The sequence below is a fragment of the Musa acuminata genome, chromosome BXJ2-6 (genome assembly GCF_036884655.1).
Source record: "Musa acuminata AAA Group cultivar baxijiao chromosome BXJ2-6, Cavendish_Baxijiao_AAA, whole genome shotgun sequence".
Classification (NCBI taxonomy): domain Eukaryota; kingdom Viridiplantae; phylum Streptophyta; class Magnoliopsida; order Zingiberales; family Musaceae; genus Musa; species Musa acuminata.
In genome coordinates this window covers 33,046,721-33,066,416 of record NC_088343.1, presented here as the reverse complement: position 1 = coordinate 33,066,416, position 19,696 = coordinate 33,046,721, and the positions used below count along the sequence as shown (strand labels likewise).

Here is a 19,696-nt window from a genome sequence, read left to right as displayed (position 1 = left end):
TTATAGCCTCTCAACTCTTCTGACCTTCATTTCTTTTTCATGAGAATATTAGGATTCAGCAAGACATATTTGTCAACTAAAATTTTGGCCAAAATGTGATTTATCTAATTAGTCATGATATTACAAAAATAAGAATGCTCGATGTTAGGCTTGAGAATAAGAATCAAGTTAACTGACAACGAAAATTCTTTAAGAGAACAAGTAATCCAACATTGGAAAGGAAGTTGGATTGCTCGATAAATATACTCTATATTTCTATGTTTTAATGGAACATATGAAGATAGATAAGAAGTTTCATGTGTTCTTTTTTTTTTCCATTTTATGTTGTTGATTTCTGAATTTGTTAACAGAAAAATTAAAGTAACAATCTGATTGATTGGAAGGTAATCTTAATAAGAGTAACGTCTCCAAAAAGAGACCTAAAAATCTTTCCACAGTGTGATTGAGAGCTCCTCCCCCATCTCTTGTAAGATTCCTTTCCTGCTCTATGTTGCTGTCTTTCAAAAGTGTTCTAGTCAATATAAATGTATTTTAATTGGACATGAAATGTAGAGAAAAAGAGATCAAGATCTATAAGGAAAAACCATGCATGATAATTAAGATTCCATTTTTTCAATGAATAAAAAAAAAGGATAATGGAGAATCTCAAGGTGTTATAAGGTAATATTTATTTAAAGTGTGGGTTAATTTAGGTGAGAAATAAATACTTTTGTTAGTTTGGCAAGTTTTACGTAGTCCCACGGGAAAATCAAACTTGTTATCTCCTATTGCACTACAAGAAAATCTAAGTGTTCATTTTGGGCTTTTCTTGTTTAATAATTTCAGATGTTTTATGGCCTAGGAATATTTTCCTAAAGCATTTATAATTATCCCTTATATACTAGTGATTTGCTCCTCCTTCGTCCGTGGATGTAGGTCAATTAAGTGAACCACGTAAGTCTGGTGGTAAATTTCCTTAGGTCAGTTGGGATCTTTTGGCAACGTTGATAATAACAAAGATCGTTATCGAGAAATTCGATAGAAATATCAACTTCGGCATGTGACAACTCAAGATGGAGTTGATTTGGCACTACAGAGAGCTGAGAACATTCCAGATGATATGTCAAAGGAAGATCTTACGGGTATGGAAAAGAAGACTCGATCAAGCATTATTCTAAATCTCTCTGACGGGATTTTACGGGAGGTAGCTACGGAAACTACGGCTATGAGCATGTGGGACAAGCTTAAAGCCTTGTATATGAAGAAGACAATGGAGAATCGTCTCTACTTGAAGCAAAGTTTGTATATGTTTCGGATGATTAAAGGTACATCTATACTCTCACATGTTGATAAATTTGATTCCTTAGTTATGGATTTGGAGAATATAGATATGAAAATTGATGACGAGGATAAGACCCTATTACTTTTGTGTTCTTTTCCCAATCTTGTAAGTATTTCCGCGATACTATGATTTATGAAAAAAAAAAAATTTTCATATCAGGAAATTAAATCTGCATAAAAATCTAAGGAGCAGATAGACAGGGATATCACTGGGGAAAGTAGAGGGAATCAGGCTGAGGGTCTGGTTGTCAGGGGTAGAACGGATAAAAGGGAATTGACAATAGTAGATCTAAATCTAGATCTAAATCAAGACATAGAAATTTGAAGTGCCGATATTGTCATAAAATGAGGCATATTAAGGCTGATTGCTTTAAATTAAAAAATAAATTAAAGTAAAAGAGAAAAATTATTGAGAAAACTACTGAGTCCGCTGAAGTTAGTATAGTAGCTGATGAGAATGTTGAAAATATTTTTTTTGCTACTAATGACAGGATGAGATCTAAAAATGAATGGATTTTAGATTCGGGTTGTTCTTATCACATATGTCCTAATAGATATTTGTTTTCCACATATAAATCTTGTAATTGTGGAATTGTTTTGATGGACAATAATGCCGCGTGTGATGTTGTTGGTAGAGGCACAATCCGAATTAAAATGCATAATGGTATTGTGAGGACGCTCACTAATGTTAGACATGTTCCTGATTTAAAAAAGAATCTCATCTATTTAGGCATCCTAGAGGCTCTTGGGTGTAAATACGCAGCTGAAGGTGGAGTTATGAAAGTTTCTAGAAGTGCTCTTATTGTTATGAAAGCTTGTAGGTCTGGTAGCTTGTATATTTTATAGGGAACTACTATCACGGGCTTGGTTGCAATCTCGTCATCATCATTGTCTGATTCTGATATCATCAAATTATGGCATATGCGTTTGGGTCATACGAGCAAAAAATGTTTGAGCATATTGAGCAAAAGGGGTCTTCTTTGCGGATAGAGTACTGGGCCACTGGATTTCTGTGAACACTACATTTTTGGAAAGCAGAAAAGAGTCAGCTTCAATTCTCCAACAGTTCACAAAATGAAAGGTACTCTTGACTATATTCATTCAGACCTTTAGAGTCCAGCTCGTGTTCAGTCTAAGGGTGGTGCCAAGTATATGTTGATTTTCATTGACGATTATTCCAGGAAAGTTTGGGTTTATTTTCTGAAGCATAAAAATGATATTTTTCTAATCTTTAAACAATGGAAGGCTTTGATTTAGAAGTAAACAGGTAAATAGATTAGGCGGCTTCGAACAAATAATGGCATGAAATTTTGTGAAGGTGACTTTGATGAATTCTGCAAAAATGAAAGAATTGTTCGGCCTCGTACTGTTAGAATGACGCCTCAGCAAAATGGTGTGACCGAACGTATGAACAGAACACTCTTGGAGAGAGCAAGGTGTATGATCTTAAATGCAGGGTTAACAAAGAATTTTTGGGTAGAGGCGATTAATATGGCCTGTTACGTTGTCAACCACGCTCCTTTTGTAGTACTTAATTTTAAAACTCCGGAGGAAGTTTGGTTAGGTACTCCTGCTGATTACTCTAATTTAAAAATTTTTGGGTGTCCAGCATACATGCATGTAAATGAAGGAAAATTAAAGCCTCGAGCTAAAAAGTATATTTTTCTTGGGTATGCTTCTAGGGTGAAAGGATATAGATTATGGTGTTCTGATCCCAAATCCCCAAAATTTGTAATCAGTAGAGATGTTACTTTTGATGAATTGTCTATGTTATCTTCTAAAAAAGAATATACTAGTTGTACAAATGATAGTGCGTAGAAGCAGGTGGAGCTTGAGATTGGTAGTTCTAATTCTTTTTAGTCAAACTCTTATACTCAAAGAATTCCAATAGATGGTCCCGAGTCTACTATCGAAGATGATCTAGAGGAAGAGCAATATTCTATAACCAAGGATAGACCACGGAGAGATATTCGACCACCATAAAGATATACAAATTTGGTTGCATATGCTTTGTCTATTGTAGAAGAAACAAGTGAAGTTGGTGAGCTTACTATCTACTCAAATGCAGTTTCTTGTGATAATTCCGTTAAGTGGTTGATTGCGATGAATGAAGAAATTGAATCTCTCTATCAGAATAGAACTTAGGATCTTGTGAAGCCGCCTTCAGGTAAGAAAATTGTTGGATGCAAATGAGTCTTCAAAAGGAAGGAAGATATTCCAGGGGTTGAAGATGCAAGGTACAAAGCACGATTGGTTGCAAAGGGCTATAGTCAGGTACATGGTGTTGATTTTAATAACGTATTTTCACCTATTGTTAAACATATCTTTATTCGTGTTTTGCTTGCTTTAGTTTTCATGTATCATTTGGAATTAGAGCAACTTAATATCAAGATAGCTTTCTTACATGGTGAACTTGAAGAATAAATTTACATAGAGCAACCTCATGGATTTGAAGTTGACGATAAGAAAGACCATGTTTGCTTGTTAAAGAAATCCTTGTACAGATTTAAGTAGTCTCCAAGACAGTGGTATAAGAGGTTTGATTCTTTTATGTTTGGTCATGGTTATACAAGGAGCATGTATGATAGTTGTGTCTACTTTCGGAAGTTAATTGATGGCTCTTTTGTGTATTTGTTGCTTTATGTTGATGATATGCTTATTGCAGCTAAGAATTTATCAGAAATTCACACTTTAAAAATGCAGCTGAGTAGTAAATTTAAAATGAAAGATTTGAGAGCAACTAAGAAAATTCTTGGCATGGAGATCAAAAGAGAACGAGGAGTTGGAAAATTATTATTGACCCAAAAAAATTACCTCGAGAAAGTCTTGGAGAGGTAATGAAAAACACTAAGCTAGTGAGTACTCCTCTTGCTACCATTTTTGGCTATCTGCTGCTCAGTCACCACAGTTAGTTGAAGAGGAAGAATATATGGTGCAAGTTCCATATTCCAGTGTCATCGGTAGTATTATGTATGCAATGGTTTGTACTCGTCCAGATATTTCACAAGCAATTAGTATGGTTAGCAAATATATGTCTCGCCTAGGTAAAACACATTGGTAGGCTGTGAAGTGGATTTTTAGATACTTGCAAGGGACTTCATATGCTTATTTGGAGTTTGAAAAAAATCGTGACACTTTGGTTGGTTTCGTCGACTCTGATTATACTGCAGATCTTGATAAACGAAGATCTTCGACAGGCTATGTTTTTTGCATTTACGGTTATACAGTTAGTTAGAAATCTTCCTTACAACCTGTCGTGGCTTTATCTACTACAGAGGTAGAATATATGGTAGTGACAGAGGTGATCAAAGAAGTTTTATGGTTAAAAGTTTTGTTCGACGAATTATATTTGCATCAAGGTATTACTATAATTTACTATGATAGTCAAAGTGTTATTCATTTGAGTAAAGACCAGATGTATCATGAGAGGACGAAACATATCGACGTGAAGTTTCATTTTATTCGGGATATCATTGCTAATGGAAAGGTCCTTATTTAGAAAATTCATACGAAAGACAATCCAGCTGATATGCTTACGAAGCCTCTTCCAGTTTATAAGTTCAAGCAATGCTTGGACTTGGTTGGTGTTCATTATTGGTGATTGCCCGTTGGGGCTTTTGTGAAGAAGGTGGAGTAAGTTTGGTTAATTGTTAATGTTGGGACATGCTAATGTGGAGATTTGTTAGTTTGGCAAGTCCCACATAGTCCCATATCGAGAAAATCAAGCTTGTTATCTCCTATTACAACTATAAATAAGGGCTTGGGCTTTGAAGTTAGATGCACCACAAGAAAACCTAATTGTTTGCTTTGGGCTTTTCTTAGTTAGTAGTTTCAAGTGTTTTATGGCCTAGGAACATTTTCCTAAGGCATTTATAATTGGCCCTTTTATAGTATGATTTGTTCCTCGTTCGTTCGTGGATGTAGGTCAATTGATCGAACTACGTAAATATGGTGTCAAATTATCTTTTTGTAAATTTCCTAAGGTCAGCTCTAACAACTTTGATAAGGTATTATGTTTCGGGCTTAAATTATGTCTTCACCTTTTACCTCTTATAAACAAATATATATATATATATATATATATATATATATATATATATATATATATATTTATATATATATATATATATATATATATATATATATATATATATATAAGGCAGTGTTTCAAATGATAGTCTATAATAATTCTTTTGAATCTTGTGAATAAAAAAAAAGATGATTCTATGCCAAAATGGGAAGTTATTACGTTGGACCACATAAGAGAATATTGGTATTCTACTTCCCTTCCCATATAAATAACATTTATGAATATATATATATATATATATATATATATATATATATATATATAATGCTACTTAAATATACATAAATTATATTTGTGGGATGGTATAAAAATTATGTATAATTATAATTATTGTAATCGATTAATTTTATAATGATGTTATGTAAATAGTATTATCTCCAACCCAATTCCAAACTATATCCTGAAAAATTAGACCATCATTTTGTTAATTGATCAAACTCGATTTAATCCAATTGGATAGGACCAATGCATTTTAAAATTTATATAATAAATATTTTTAATCAAACAAAATTCATAATGTGGTGTTCAATTTATCGAAAAAAAAGCCAACAAATTTTACGTTATCATAAATCACTATAGAAAATATCACTTAGATCTTTCAAAAGTACCTAGAACACTTTTAACTTAGGAGCGGCTTTTAGTACTTTTAAGACTTTGAGCATCTTACAAAAAATTTATCTCAAAATTAGATCATCAGTAAAGAGTTAAAAAATATAGACAAGTACAATTAGGTTTTCAACATCAAATTGATGATCAATCTCAACGCTGCTAGCAAAAGATTTTTTTCTCATGCCTAAAAAATGAATTTGAATTATATATATATATATATATATGTATGTATATATATATGTATGTATATATATATATATATATATATATATATATATATGTATGTATGTATGTATATATATATATGTATGTATATATGTATATATGTATGTATGTATGTATATATGTATGTATGTATGTATATATATATATATATGTATATATATATATATCTCTGTCACACCCCTAAAAAAATATCGATAATATTTAAAATTTTCATCACAAACCAATCCAGGATCCAAACTAACATTTGAAGATACTAAAAAATATTCTATCAAATTCACATCTATAAAACTTATGCAGTTTATAATCATATATCATATCACTCGATAATTCACATTAATGGTAACCCAAGCTAACTTAACAAACATGAACAACATTTATAAATCCACAAGCTAAGTAATTTATATAATAACTCCACCCATTTACCACAAGTTCATATCATCGTAAATTAGACTTAACATTCCGAAATTCCAAATAAGAGAGATCGTATAACACTTTTACAAGGTATATCCATTTCGGTTCATCGATAATATTTTATTACATACAAAATATACTTATACAACAATAACATTATAACCAACAAGACTTGCCCATAATTCTGAATAGCTCTCCACTGCCTCAGCCAAATTCAAACATCTCAAAAAGTGACAAGTTGACCTAAAAGATTTTATATAACAACGGAGTGAGATAAAAACAGCTTAGCAAGTGACAAAGCATATTCAGAACAAAAGGAACGATTTCAAACAAGTAAGGTATCATAATGCAAGACAGAATACAAGAATTCTTAAGGATATCATCTCATTCGATACAAAATCATATGTGTCATTTCAATCGAAACATATTTGGTTCCAAAACAAATGGAGAATAGAGTAATTGGAGCATATCAATAGCGTAGAAAATGTTTCGGAGCATATCAATAGCATATGAAATATTTCGGAGCATCCCAATAATAGATGAAACATTTCGGAGCATATCAATAACGAATGAAACATTTCGGAGCATATCAAAGAATGATACGAAACAGAAGCTGAAATGTCGTATTTGACGTTGCATTCATATCTTTCTTATCCAAAGCGCATACATAAATACATAACCAAAGCTCTGGATATCATATCAAACATACAGAAGGTATAATGAGACCATAGACAGAATGTGATTCATCCATTTCTGAATGACCACCAGACAGAAGTCTCCCACGTCTGGGAGCTCCATCCACCCACGTCTAGGTGAAGTCAGAGGGGGCCAGCAGAGCATCGCAGGCTCTATGCATAACTCCCTTTACCATTTCTAGTAAAGGTTCATATTATCTCACAACACCATAATACAAAAGGACAGTATAAATAATAAATAGCACATAACGAAAGCACACGCAGAATAACCAAATGTACATGTGCCTTTATGAGTTAATACGATGCAAGCAATAATCTTTCACAAATGTATTCAGATTTGACAGGAAATGAAAGCAAGAGTATACACAGATTCCAAGCAATCATATATAGCTCAATTCAAATAAGAAGGTTAGATGAATTCAATATCCAAAGGAATGAAACTGGAATACACACATATCGAAAGCAAATGCAGAACAATGGGATATACATATGCCTATATAAGTCAATACGATATAGCATAAACGTTACACAATATGTTTCAAGAATGTAAATAATTTATAGACAAGAGCAAATCAGAATTCAAGCATTAATATAAACCTCAATTGAGTGAAGAAAACTAAATGAAATCTATTTTCAAATGAATAAAAACAGAATATGCGAAATCGACCAAAGCTCGATTTCTGACAGAGTTCGAGAGGCACATCGAATAAATATTTTAGATTATCAATTATGCTCCAATACCCTTAAGAAAGCTATTACCCAAAGATATAACAATCTATTTTCTGATGAAATAAGTTTCATATGAATCAAGGTTTCCAACAAGGAGTTACCATTGATTTAGCAACCAAAGGTCAAAACTAAAATCACTGTTTTGTAGAATTCATAGGGTCAGATTCAATAGATAACAAGATAGGCTTTTGAATTCCAAAATTTTCAATCGATATATCAAAAGAAAGATCTATAAGTGTAGTTTTAAATAAAGTCAGTTTGGTACAAATCAGAATTTCCAACAGGGACTTATAGGCATTTTAGTATCAAAAAGTCAGAAATTTTGATCCCTATTTTGTAGAATCCACAATTTTGGGTAAGTATTCGGTATCCACAATTTTCAATATCAGTGTCAAAAGAAAGATATAAGAGTCTAATTTTAAATGAATAAGGTTTTACCTAAATCCACTTTTGGTACTAAAAATTATGGATGAAACAGTCTATAGGGTATATCAGGTTCTAAGCAGAAATCTTTCAGATTATTCAGAATTGATATGAGAATAGAGACTAATATTTCTATAGGATGGGATTAGAATACTTATCTTTGAGAATTATGACCCCAAATGGAAAGATTTGAGCAAAGAAAATCCCAAAGCCCCAAATTTCTCTTCTTCTTCTTCCCTTTTTTTTTTTTTTTTTGTTCTTCTTCTTCTTTCTCTCGTCCTCTGTTTTTCAGACTTAAGCGGTGAGATTTGTAATTTTGTATATTTTACAGTTTAGTCCTTGTATTATTATATTTACGCTTAGGTCCTTAAGGTTTACATATAGGTCCTTAGATATTTTTTTTCTTTGAATAGATCCTTAAGTCTTATGAATAAGTTCTCATATTTATACTTTATCTCTTTAATCAAATTTAAAATAGATTCTTACATTACAACAAATTTATACGAAAATTAAAAAATAAGAGATGTTACACTCTCCCCTCTTAAAAGAAAATTTTAGTCCTCTAAATTTATCATACGTCTATCGATGAAAAGACGAGGATAAATCTTTTTTATTTCCTCCTCTAGCTCCTAGGTTGTTTCCTCTCTAGAACGATGTCTCCAAATTATTTTAACCAAAGGGATAACCCGATTCCTTAGGATCTTTTTCTTCTTATCAACAATCTGAATGAGCTCTTTCATATAAGATAAATCTTTATCGATCTCCATCAGCTCATACTTAATGATATGAAAAGGATCAGGTATATAATTTCTAATCATCGAAATATGAATATATATATATATATATATATATATATATTCCTTTTCTTGTCGAATTGGATCGAACTCGATCAGATTGGGCTCAATGAGATGGCCGCGTTGCTTCTGATCGGGTCGTGGGGGAGCAAAACCACAGGGTCACAAACAACACGCGGTTTCTTCGTTGCCGTCACCGCTCCCAGTCCACTACTTCAGGTCTGTCGTATCCCCATCACCCGCCGTTCGTTCTCTCTCTTCCCACTCCATTCATCGATCCTTATCGCCTGCGCTCCGCGATCGCCCCATTCCGAACCCTAAGCCCCCTTTCACGCGATCGATCGATCGATCGGATCTTCGAAGAAGAAGAAGAAGAAGAGGAGGATTTGGAAGCCGTAGCCGATGATGTCCGTGGAGAGATCCTTCGAGGCGTGGGAGGAGGTGCAGCGCCACGGCCTCGACCTAGCGGATCGACTCGCTCAGGGCTTTAACGGCCTCCTCCAGTCCCACATAGCCCCTCCCCCCTTCCCCTGGCCCGCGCCACACAAGATCGACCCCATCCTCCCGGCCTCCGCTGCCGCCGACGGCGTCTCCGCCATCCTCGGCATCGGAAACCGCCTCGGCCAGGCTGGCGCCGAGCTGGGCGCTTGCATCAACGGCGTGGTGCAGCAGTTCTTCCGGCAGCTTCCCGTGCCGTTCTGGCACGAAGAAGAGGATGAGAGGCTCGCGGCCCGGCTCGGGGTGGATCTCGACGGCAGTAGGAAGTGGGACGAGGCTGTGGAGATTCGCGGGGGTAGTGGCCATGCTGGCGGCTCGGAAGAGCATGGTTTGATTGCGGATCAGTTTGGTGGTCGGAGTTTCTTGGAGCCGGTGGCAGCGGTGGGAGGCTTGGATGGGTTGGAAGATGAGGAAGGATTTGAGCTTGATTTGAGATCACCAAGACGTTTTGGTAAGCCTCAGGTGGGGCTTCTTACACCTTTTCTTTCCATCACAACTTATTTATGTCATTTTTTTGTATTAATTGATTGTTTATTACGAGGATTGACCGTTGGGTGAATTAAATGATGGAGATTGTGTAACTATTAAGCAAGAAACATAGATTTAGGAAAGAAAGAATCATCTACCAGTTAGTCCATTGACAAAGGCTTAAAGGATTTTAAAGAGCATTTATCAAAATCATGGTTTAGGGATGACTTTTTTCAATACATGTAAATTATTACAAGGTCATTACATGTTCTGTTTCGCCTTGTATGCACAAAGAAAAAGCACTCTGAAATCATTACATTACTGCTACATGCTTTGGTTGGTTCATCTTCATAAAATACATATTAGTTTGACCAGGCATGTCAATGGGCGCTTGCGCAGCGCCTAGGCACCTGCTAAGATTTCCAAATCTACCCTAATTTTGATCAATATAATCATGGCCATAATATACATGCTACTCTGATGAAGCTATAATTCCAGTTTTATCATGTTTTGATTTGTTTGCTGCATATAACACGTGGAGATGCTTAAAAGAGCAGTCATGACTTAATTATTTTGAGATTTGGTTTACCTCGTTCCTATGGTGTTTACCTTAGCTAACCAACCATTCAAGATGAGTTAAGTTAGTGCTTGAATTAATTAGTAGATATTAACTTACTTACCATAACATCCGTTGCATCTTAGGCTGATGGCAACTCCTTTTTTAGTCATGTCAATACCTAGTAAGTAATTAGTATGTAGGAAGTATTTGACTGTCTTGCAGTATCATGCTTTTGCTTTTTGGTATGCACTAAATATGAAGCTAATGAAGGAACCAGATATTTCTAGTTTCCTATTCAATATCTTTTGCAAATTGTTTCTGACACCACCATGGTTCTTGCATTGGTCTCTCTTAACCGGGTGAATGCATCACCGTTCAGTTTCCTTGTGAGAGTGTCTGTGCCACCAACATTGAATTGCATATAACGTTTGATTCTTTAATTGTATTTTTTTCCTTTTTCTTTTACTCGGTATTGTAGCAATTATTTTTGTCTATTAAGTCAAGTCTGATTTGTTATATGCTTTCAAGGTTCAGCAGTTTTTAGTCCTACCATGAGAGCTGAAAGTAGTTTTTGTTTGTTATGCCATGCATAGTGCATTTATTAGAAGCTAATATTGATATGTAACACATATTTCAGGGCATCATTAATATTACAACAACATATGATAGTAGGACCAATGACATCGAAAGTTCATTGGTTGCACGTGGAGACCTATGGAGAGCAGAGGCATCACATGGTGGCTCCACTTCAAGGAATGAGAGTTCACCACTTTTTCTTATCCAGCTTGGACCTGTGCTATTTGTTCGGGATACGACACTTCTTTTGCCTGTTCATTTATCAAAGCAACACTTGCTTTGGTATGGTTATGACCGGAAGGTGAGAGACTCCTTTTGATCTTAGTTGCAGCAGCTTGCTTAGCAGTTATTTATGCTTGGTCTATCTTTTTATGAACATCTTTCTCTTCAGTTGCATATCTGATATAATTTGTTGTAGTACAACCAATTCTGTATCCACCAATTGTCATTTCAGGAATGTAATATTCATCTTGATTGAGACAGATCAAATATTGCTTGAAGTGTTCCGTATGTAATGTTGTATAAACACACCATTTTGTTCCTTTTTAACCTTGTTCTACCTTGTTATAACTGGTTAATTGCTGATTAGCCCATTAATATAAGGGCATTTGTTGCCCTTGTCGGATGCTTAGGTTTGATCCCTTGATTGAACACTATTGGTCATGCCCTGCCTAGTTTGTCCTCAGCATATGGGCTTTACTAAAAATTCCGCAAATTGTTTTTTTTCTTTATATTGTTTACGATCACCTCCACTTGCTGTTCTGATTTAGAGAGTCAAAAAACTACTGACTGATCATAATTTCGTAAAATTTGATTTACTGCAATGAGCCTTTGTCAAATTATTATAGCAGCTTAATCCTGTTCATTGATTTTTTTATTTCCTTTAATCTTCAGTTTATATATGCATGTCCAAATTTGTGTAATTGAGTCTACTACAATTGCTATTTATTGTTTTCATGTGGCTCAAATTTCCTGTTAGACACAATCTCCCTGTAGGTATGTCGGGTTAACAATGATGATGCTTTTGAGGGTACATATATCCATGAAAATAGTTTTTTTTTCTTTGTCATTTATAGATATTTTGCAAATTTTTTGCAGAATGGAATGCATTCCCTGTGTCCAGCTTTATGGTCAAAGCATAGACGATGGCTGTTGATGTCAATGATCTGTCTCAACCCATTTGCTTGTGTAAGTTCAGAAGTTTTTTGTGTGATTTATTTTTGAAGATTTTAGCCTCTCCTAATGTTTCTACTAATTTTTTAAATTGTTTTCCTGCTTTGCCTATTTTCTTAACCATCTTTACATGATTTCTTTTGCAAATGAATGGCTGTAGAAGCTTAAATAATGGAATTTGGACACAGATATGAGAATAGGACATGGATGTTCTTTTGTGAGTCCAATGTAACAACAACGAGATAAATTGGAAGAGACAGAAGAGACATAGTTCTATTAGATGATGTATGGTAATTTATATCGACATGATTGGAATGGAAGCTTTAAGAAATATGATCTAGGAAGCCTTATGATAAAAATAAGTTCAGCTATCTCAAATGATAGTTAAAGTTTATGCTCAAAGAGTTATAAAAGTGTTTGATTTAGGTTCATTTTCGACACATGGATATATGTCTGACATAATTCTCACAGGATAGACAACCCACAATTCTTACAGGATATATATCTGACATGATTCTTATGTGTATACAAGATATCAGACAACATGAATTTTTTGTTGTTGTGGCATCCACTGCAATTAACCTTTCATGTATGAAAATCAGGTGAACTTATGCACCATCTTACCATTTATCTTGAGTACTAACTGTTATTAGATATTTTAAACACTGTCAATTGGTCTTATAAAAAATAAGTATGTTTCTGCTATGACTCCGAAGCATATGTTTTCAGAAGTTTGTGATAATGCACATGACCTCACAAGATACATGTATATCATTCAAAAGTTGGATTTTACACATTGAAAATGGCATGTAAGTTTGACTCTTAGTGAAGGATTCATATGCCTTTAAAAGATTTTCAAGTGTAAATCTCTATGAGTTTGTAGGTAATATGTATATAATTTTTCTTTACAAAATAATGTTTTTACCATTATTTGATTCATGTTATACTTAGCAGTATGTTGTCAATCCAAAATTTCTCATACTAACAAATTGGAGGTTATATTTTAAGCTAGGAATTTATGTGTATGATCCATATTAGTCTCTTCTTTCTTCATGTTTGTATGCCTTCTAGATTTTGCTTATGGTTTTGCTTTTGCCAGCAGCAGAAAGTCTATGATGCAAATTGTTGGAGCTGTAGGGCAATTTGAGTCTAATTTCTTCGATTGGTTTGGTTTTCAGACATTCATGGATTTACAGTTCCCAAATGGACAACTCACCTATGTGGCTGGTGAGGGCTTGACCACTAGCGCTTTTCTTCCTTTATTTGGTGGGTTGCTTCAGGCCCAAGGTCAATATCCAGGAGAAACAAGATTTAGCTTCTCTTGCAAGGTTACCTAAATAGTTTGAACTTTGTTTGCTATCTTGGTAAATTTCCCGCTAAAAATGACTTTTTCACCTTAATTGCATTATGCTGCATAAAAAACATGGTTGGAGAATTTGTTATCTTGTCTTGTCTGATTCACCTACTGTGTGCCACAGAATCAGTAAATAAGATTCTTATAGTTAATGTATGGTAAAGTTTTCAAATCTAGCCGAGTTGATTCATGCCATGACACAAGGAGTAGGAGAAAACCTACCAATGTTGTTCTATTAGAGTATATGATCTGAAATGAGCTTCTAGACAATACCAAGTAAGAATTTTGTTTTAAATAATTTAATTTGATCCAGTACCTTTACCCCCTGGAGTTGCAATCTAGGTTATTTGTCTGAAGTGTATGATACACTTTTATCTGGGATCATTTTGATACACTATTTAAAGTGCAGAAATGAGAGATCCAGTTTCATAAATCAGTTCTATAATTACAAACCAACTAAAGATAAAGATAGATATTCCTACTCCATAATCTTTCAAGAAAAATTCAATGGGAAAGAAAAATGCAATGAGTTCATAGCTTTTAGTTCTTATATAGTTATTGTTATTGGCCTAGATGCATAATTGCTTCACAAGACCAAATGTCTTATATAATGTAGCAAGCGATCTAAGTGATTTACTGCATACCTTGAACCAAAATAATGAATCAACTAATTCTACCATGATGTACCACAAAACAATCTAAATGGCTTGTCTTGCATCTGCACCCATATCAAGACCCTGAATACTCCACATCTCAGATAACTGAGATCCAGGCAATGAGTTGATTAATAAGCCTTCTGTTATTTTCAAAGGTGGGTGAGTCACCATTGAATAGAGAAGTAGGTTTACCAATTTTAAGGTTATCTTTTCTTAATTATATGGGAAGATTGCTGTTTTGCTATTTAAATGATCACTGTTTATATAACGGAATTAGCTCCTCTGCTCGGATATGCAAGACCTCCCAAATCTTACATTGGTGGAAACTTTGTATCATCCTTTATTATGTTGAGTTCTCAATAAAATTTAGTGGATTACATTGTATATTTTTTTCATAGCACAAAAGTCCAAACCTTGCAACTTGGTAAAAAAACCCATTTTCAAAATATTCTCCATAATGTTTTTCATCATTTTAATACAATTATAAGATTAAAAAGGAAAAATGTCTGCATAAAATAATTATTTAAAAAATAATGCACCAAATAGCCAAGGTGCATTAGTTTGGACTGGTCATTCAAAGAGAGGTGGAGAAAGGCCTATAAAAATCTTTGTTTCAATTAGTAAAAAGGGATTCGATGGCTTTCAAGATGGTTAGTGGCATTTTCCTCAGTGGAGGTTTTGTAGTCATTGGGCCAAAGCATGATTAGATGCTGTAAGCTTGTTTTGTTAGATACTATTAAAAGCTCCCTAGCTTATTTAGTGACCTTTCCATAGATACGACAAAAGGAAGGAACTGGAATCTTTATCTCAGCCTCGGGCATTGAAAAATTTAGAGAGTAAATGACAATGATGATATGGAAGATGCTTTATATGTGAAATAGTATATATTGCTGTGTAGTTGTTATGAAGAGAAGAAAGGCAAGAGATGAGATTAGCAATACAACATAACACCCACCCATAAGTGTTGAACTAATGATATCATGATGTGTAGTTTGCTGTGTGCTGTTTGTCTTGACTTGTTGAAACCACAGTTGATTCTGGATAATCAATTGTTTGAGATGGCCCAATATGATTTGGTTACGACCTTAATTTTCAAATGTCATTCAGGACTTGTGATTACTGTGCAACAATTGGCAATAGTTAGGCAACATAAGATTGTTTTCATGTTTCGTAGTTATGTATTTGAGGTAATTTTTGTATCTATATTGCGTGACATATTGCTTCTGTTTTGTTTCTTGATGTTCATTGTGCTTACTACCTGTTTCAATCTATAAAAAAGATGCCTCTTAAGCCTGACACTGTTGCCTATCATTAGGCTTTATAACATTTTGTCTTTATTTTCTTGCAGAACAAAAGTGGCACTCGTATTACTCCAGTTGTGCAGTGGCCTGACAAGTCATTTTCACTTGGAGTCGTACAAGCTTTAGCTTGGAAGAGATCTGGCCTCATGTTACAACCAACCATCCAATTCAGGTTGGTGATAGCTGCACCCGCTATTATCTATTTTTATCATGTAATTATCACTTGGAAGTGATATATGTTTGAGTGTTGGCTTATCTTTCTGGTATATTATGATAATGAATGTGATGGAATCCTAGTTTGTCTTTTTTTCTTGATTTTTGAGGAGTTGATGTCAACTTGAACACAATGTTGTTGCTTGATACATGGTAAAATGACCTTGGCTTGTTATATGTTTAATTTGTGTAATCTTGAGTGCTGAAGTGTAGTAAATTTTATAAGAATGGAGTATATACATTTGTTACTTGCCTGAGTATCTTGTAGCTTGACCTTAGCTGGCTACAAGTGGCTATGTGCTAAATTTACAAGAATGGAGTATAATTATACATTGGTTGATTTTGCTTAGGTGGCTATAACCATTGTTAGTTCTGTTCTTTTGACAATATGGAGTTTGTTGTGTTAAGTGATGAATGAGATAAGAGGTTCTGATCTTCCAGACTGTGTTTATCTTTAACCATCTTCTTCTAGCTGCTGATTGTTTTCGTCCTTTAGGTGTATAGTGTGAATGAACTTCTTGCATGGCTGAATTGACACCAGTGTGGAAGATTATATTAGTGTTTAGGGACCAGTAAAGAGGTATCTTTAGTCTTGTTTTATGTGTGACAAAAGGGTGCTTGTTTTATATGTTGTTCAGATCATTTGGCAAACCAATCTGAAGGGAATTTTATTGCTTGCGGAAGATCATGGTGATCTTTTATTAGGAAACTTCTTGTATGCTATACTTTTCTCCCCTCTCATCTGTTTGAGTCTTTGTAGCATCATATTGTTTTCTTAGAAACCTCTGCAAATTATTTAGTAGCAATATTGGCATCATAACGACTTTGTTTGTCTTTTTATGAAGGATCTGTTTGTCGTTCTGTCTAATTTGGTCTGATGGATAGTTTCATTTTGTAAAATTTCATTTTATGTCTTTTTTGACCTTTTGCAGGAAATTATTTTAGGGTTGCTATAGATTTTAGTTTAGAACAATGGAAAAGCATGCTACAGTGGTAAATCCTCTCCATATATATGCTGTTACTACTTGGAAATGAATTCATTTAAGGCTTTTGTCAGATTTTAGTTTAGGCTAGAACAGTGGAAAATTGTTCTACCACAAATTTTCATGCATAAGCTGTTACCACTTGGAAATGAATGGTTAATAGAATGATTGATAAATTCTTTTAGGGCTTGTGCTAGGTTTTAGGTTAGAACAATGGAAAATCCTGCTACAACAGCAGACTCTTTTCAAGCATAAACTGTCATCACTTGGAAATGAATGGTTAATGGAATGATTGCTGAATACTTCTAGGACTTGTGCCAGATTTTAGTTTAGGTTAGAACAATAGAAAATCATGCTACAACAACAAATTCTATATTTCATATGCTGTTTCCACTTGGAAATGAATGGTTAACAGAATGATTGATAAATCACCGGATTAAATTTGTTGCTATTATGCTTGCTCACTGAATGATTCCCTGGTAAGATGTGTCTTGTTTTTTCATTGGACTGCACGGTCAAAGCAGCATGGTCTGAAATATTGGCATGCCCGAACTGGCATATATTCTTTTTCATACCTATATGCCATATGTACAGTCTCTTTGTATCTCTTTGTCACAAGTGTGCAGCTAACTGTATGTTTGTGAATATTGTGGTCTAGTGACTTTAGCTAAATATTCACATTGAAAATTTGCTATACACTCATTTGCAATTCTTTTGTTAATGCCAGTGTGTGCCCTACCTTTGGTGGAAGCAATCCTGGGTTGCAAGCAGAACTCATACATTCTATGGATGAGAAACTTAGTTTAAGTTGTGGCTGTTCTGCCACTGCCCATTCGTCTGCCTTTGCCTCTCTAGCTGTAAGTTATTTGTTTGTGTTATGATTGTGAAAGTGGCTGGCATCTTATATGAAGTTACATATAGCGCATGTTTATAGGTCCCTCTACTTGTTGAGGAGTTGATTATTATTTTTACTCAGTATATACCTTTGTTCTTGCAATTAACAGCTTGGGAGATCCAAGTGGAATGGCAATGCTGGGAAGTCTGGGATAGTCATTAGAGTGGAAGCTCCCCTTGACTCTATTTGCAGGCCTGCCTTCTCTATTCAGTTGAACAGTGGAGTGGAGTTCTGATCCTCTCTCGGTTCATTGTACAGATGATTATGTACATATTTTAAGCTTCTAACCTACATGCAACGTGAAGATACCCTACTAGTATACACAGATCCATCAGTAATTCTCGAGAAGACATCTAATTTCCTGCCCCACTACCCACCAAGTTGCTTGGACAAGAAGATCATGTGCAAACTGCCAGTGGACGATACACAAAGATCCATCAGTAATTCTCGAGAAGACATCTAATTTCCTGCCACACCATGCACTAAATTGCTTGGACAAGAAGATCATGTTCAAACTGCCAGCGGACGAGCCACTGCTATGAGGTTTAAGCCTAATTTTCCCACAGTCAGGTATTCTGTTTCATGATTAATGCACTGGTAGCAATATCGTAAAACTACAGGGTGTTATGCTACCGCAGCTATAGTGCTTGTAAATGCAGAATTAAGGAGGCATCTACCATGATCTATGCTCAAGTCGATACAATTTGTAAAATCATGGTGGCATTACATAGGTGAATGTATACCTGTGCTTGGAATCTTCCAAATCACCACTGTTTCATTAATCATGTACAATTATTTAGCATGTATCCTTAGTTATTTCAAGCATTTCCTGCACTGTGTTTATTTTCAGTTCACTTGAAGAAGTCTACAAAACTTGCTCGCTGTTGTTGGCGTCTTCAACCGTATCAAATCTTCCACCTACACTGCATTATCTCTCATTGACCGCATAAATATTTATGAAATTTCATCTTTGAATTATGAAAAAATTTTATTCTGCAAATCTAGAAATTCTATTGTCATTACTGCATAGTGTGTGTTGCTTCGAGTGTCTGTTACAAGTCCACACTAAGATTTATCAGCCATCACAGGCAAATTCTCTTAGTGGCCAACAGCTTTTGACAGGTTGGTTGATTCATCTTTTATCTTTATGTTGAAAGATATATAAATTTCTAATCTGCAGAAAATCTGCTTAAGAAATAATTGTTATGAGTCATTACATCTGTTTTCATTAAACTAATGCATACATATGTAGAATATGAAACTTCAGTTAGGCAAAGACATGATTATACTCCACATGCAAAGCTTCTGCAGAACACACCAGAATTAGAAAACTATGGTATGATATAGAAACGACTTAGTATACAGAACAATGTTCATCTTATCATAATACAACGCTACGCTCGATACAGGTGGTAAATGACAAGGGATATATATATATATATATATATATATATATATATATATATATATATATATATATATATATATATATATATATATATATATATATATATATATATATATATATGAACCAAAGACAATCCATGATATACAATGCAATTGATGCCAATTAATTACATACTCTCTAATTAGTTATATGCTCTCTCCATTTAGCAAATCAATAAATAGGCTAATTTTCTCGGTTATAACATTGCTTTTGTTTGTTCATCAAAGATTATTTCTGGCTGTAGATTGATGAAACCGGCAAAACTTTCAACATATAC

The 19,696-nt window shown here is 34.4% G+C and overlaps 1 protein-coding gene across 1 annotated transcript; it reads left to right on the top strand.

Annotated features, from left to right (window-relative positions):
* Positions 1–9,510: 9,510 nt before the first annotated feature.
* Positions 9,511–18,826, top strand: LOC135615287 (uncharacterized). Its single transcript, XM_065113578.1, has 7 exons — positions 9,511–10,256; positions 11,459–11,698; positions 12,496–12,585; positions 13,749–13,898; positions 15,929–16,053; positions 17,805–17,934; positions 18,082–18,826. The coding sequence occupies exons 1-7, from the start codon at positions 9,699–9,701 to the stop codon at positions 18,205–18,207; spliced, it is 1,419 nt and encodes a 472-aa protein (XP_064969650.1). The 5' UTR covers positions 9,511–9,698; the 3' UTR covers positions 18,208–18,826.
* Positions 18,827–19,696: the final 870 nt, after the last annotated feature.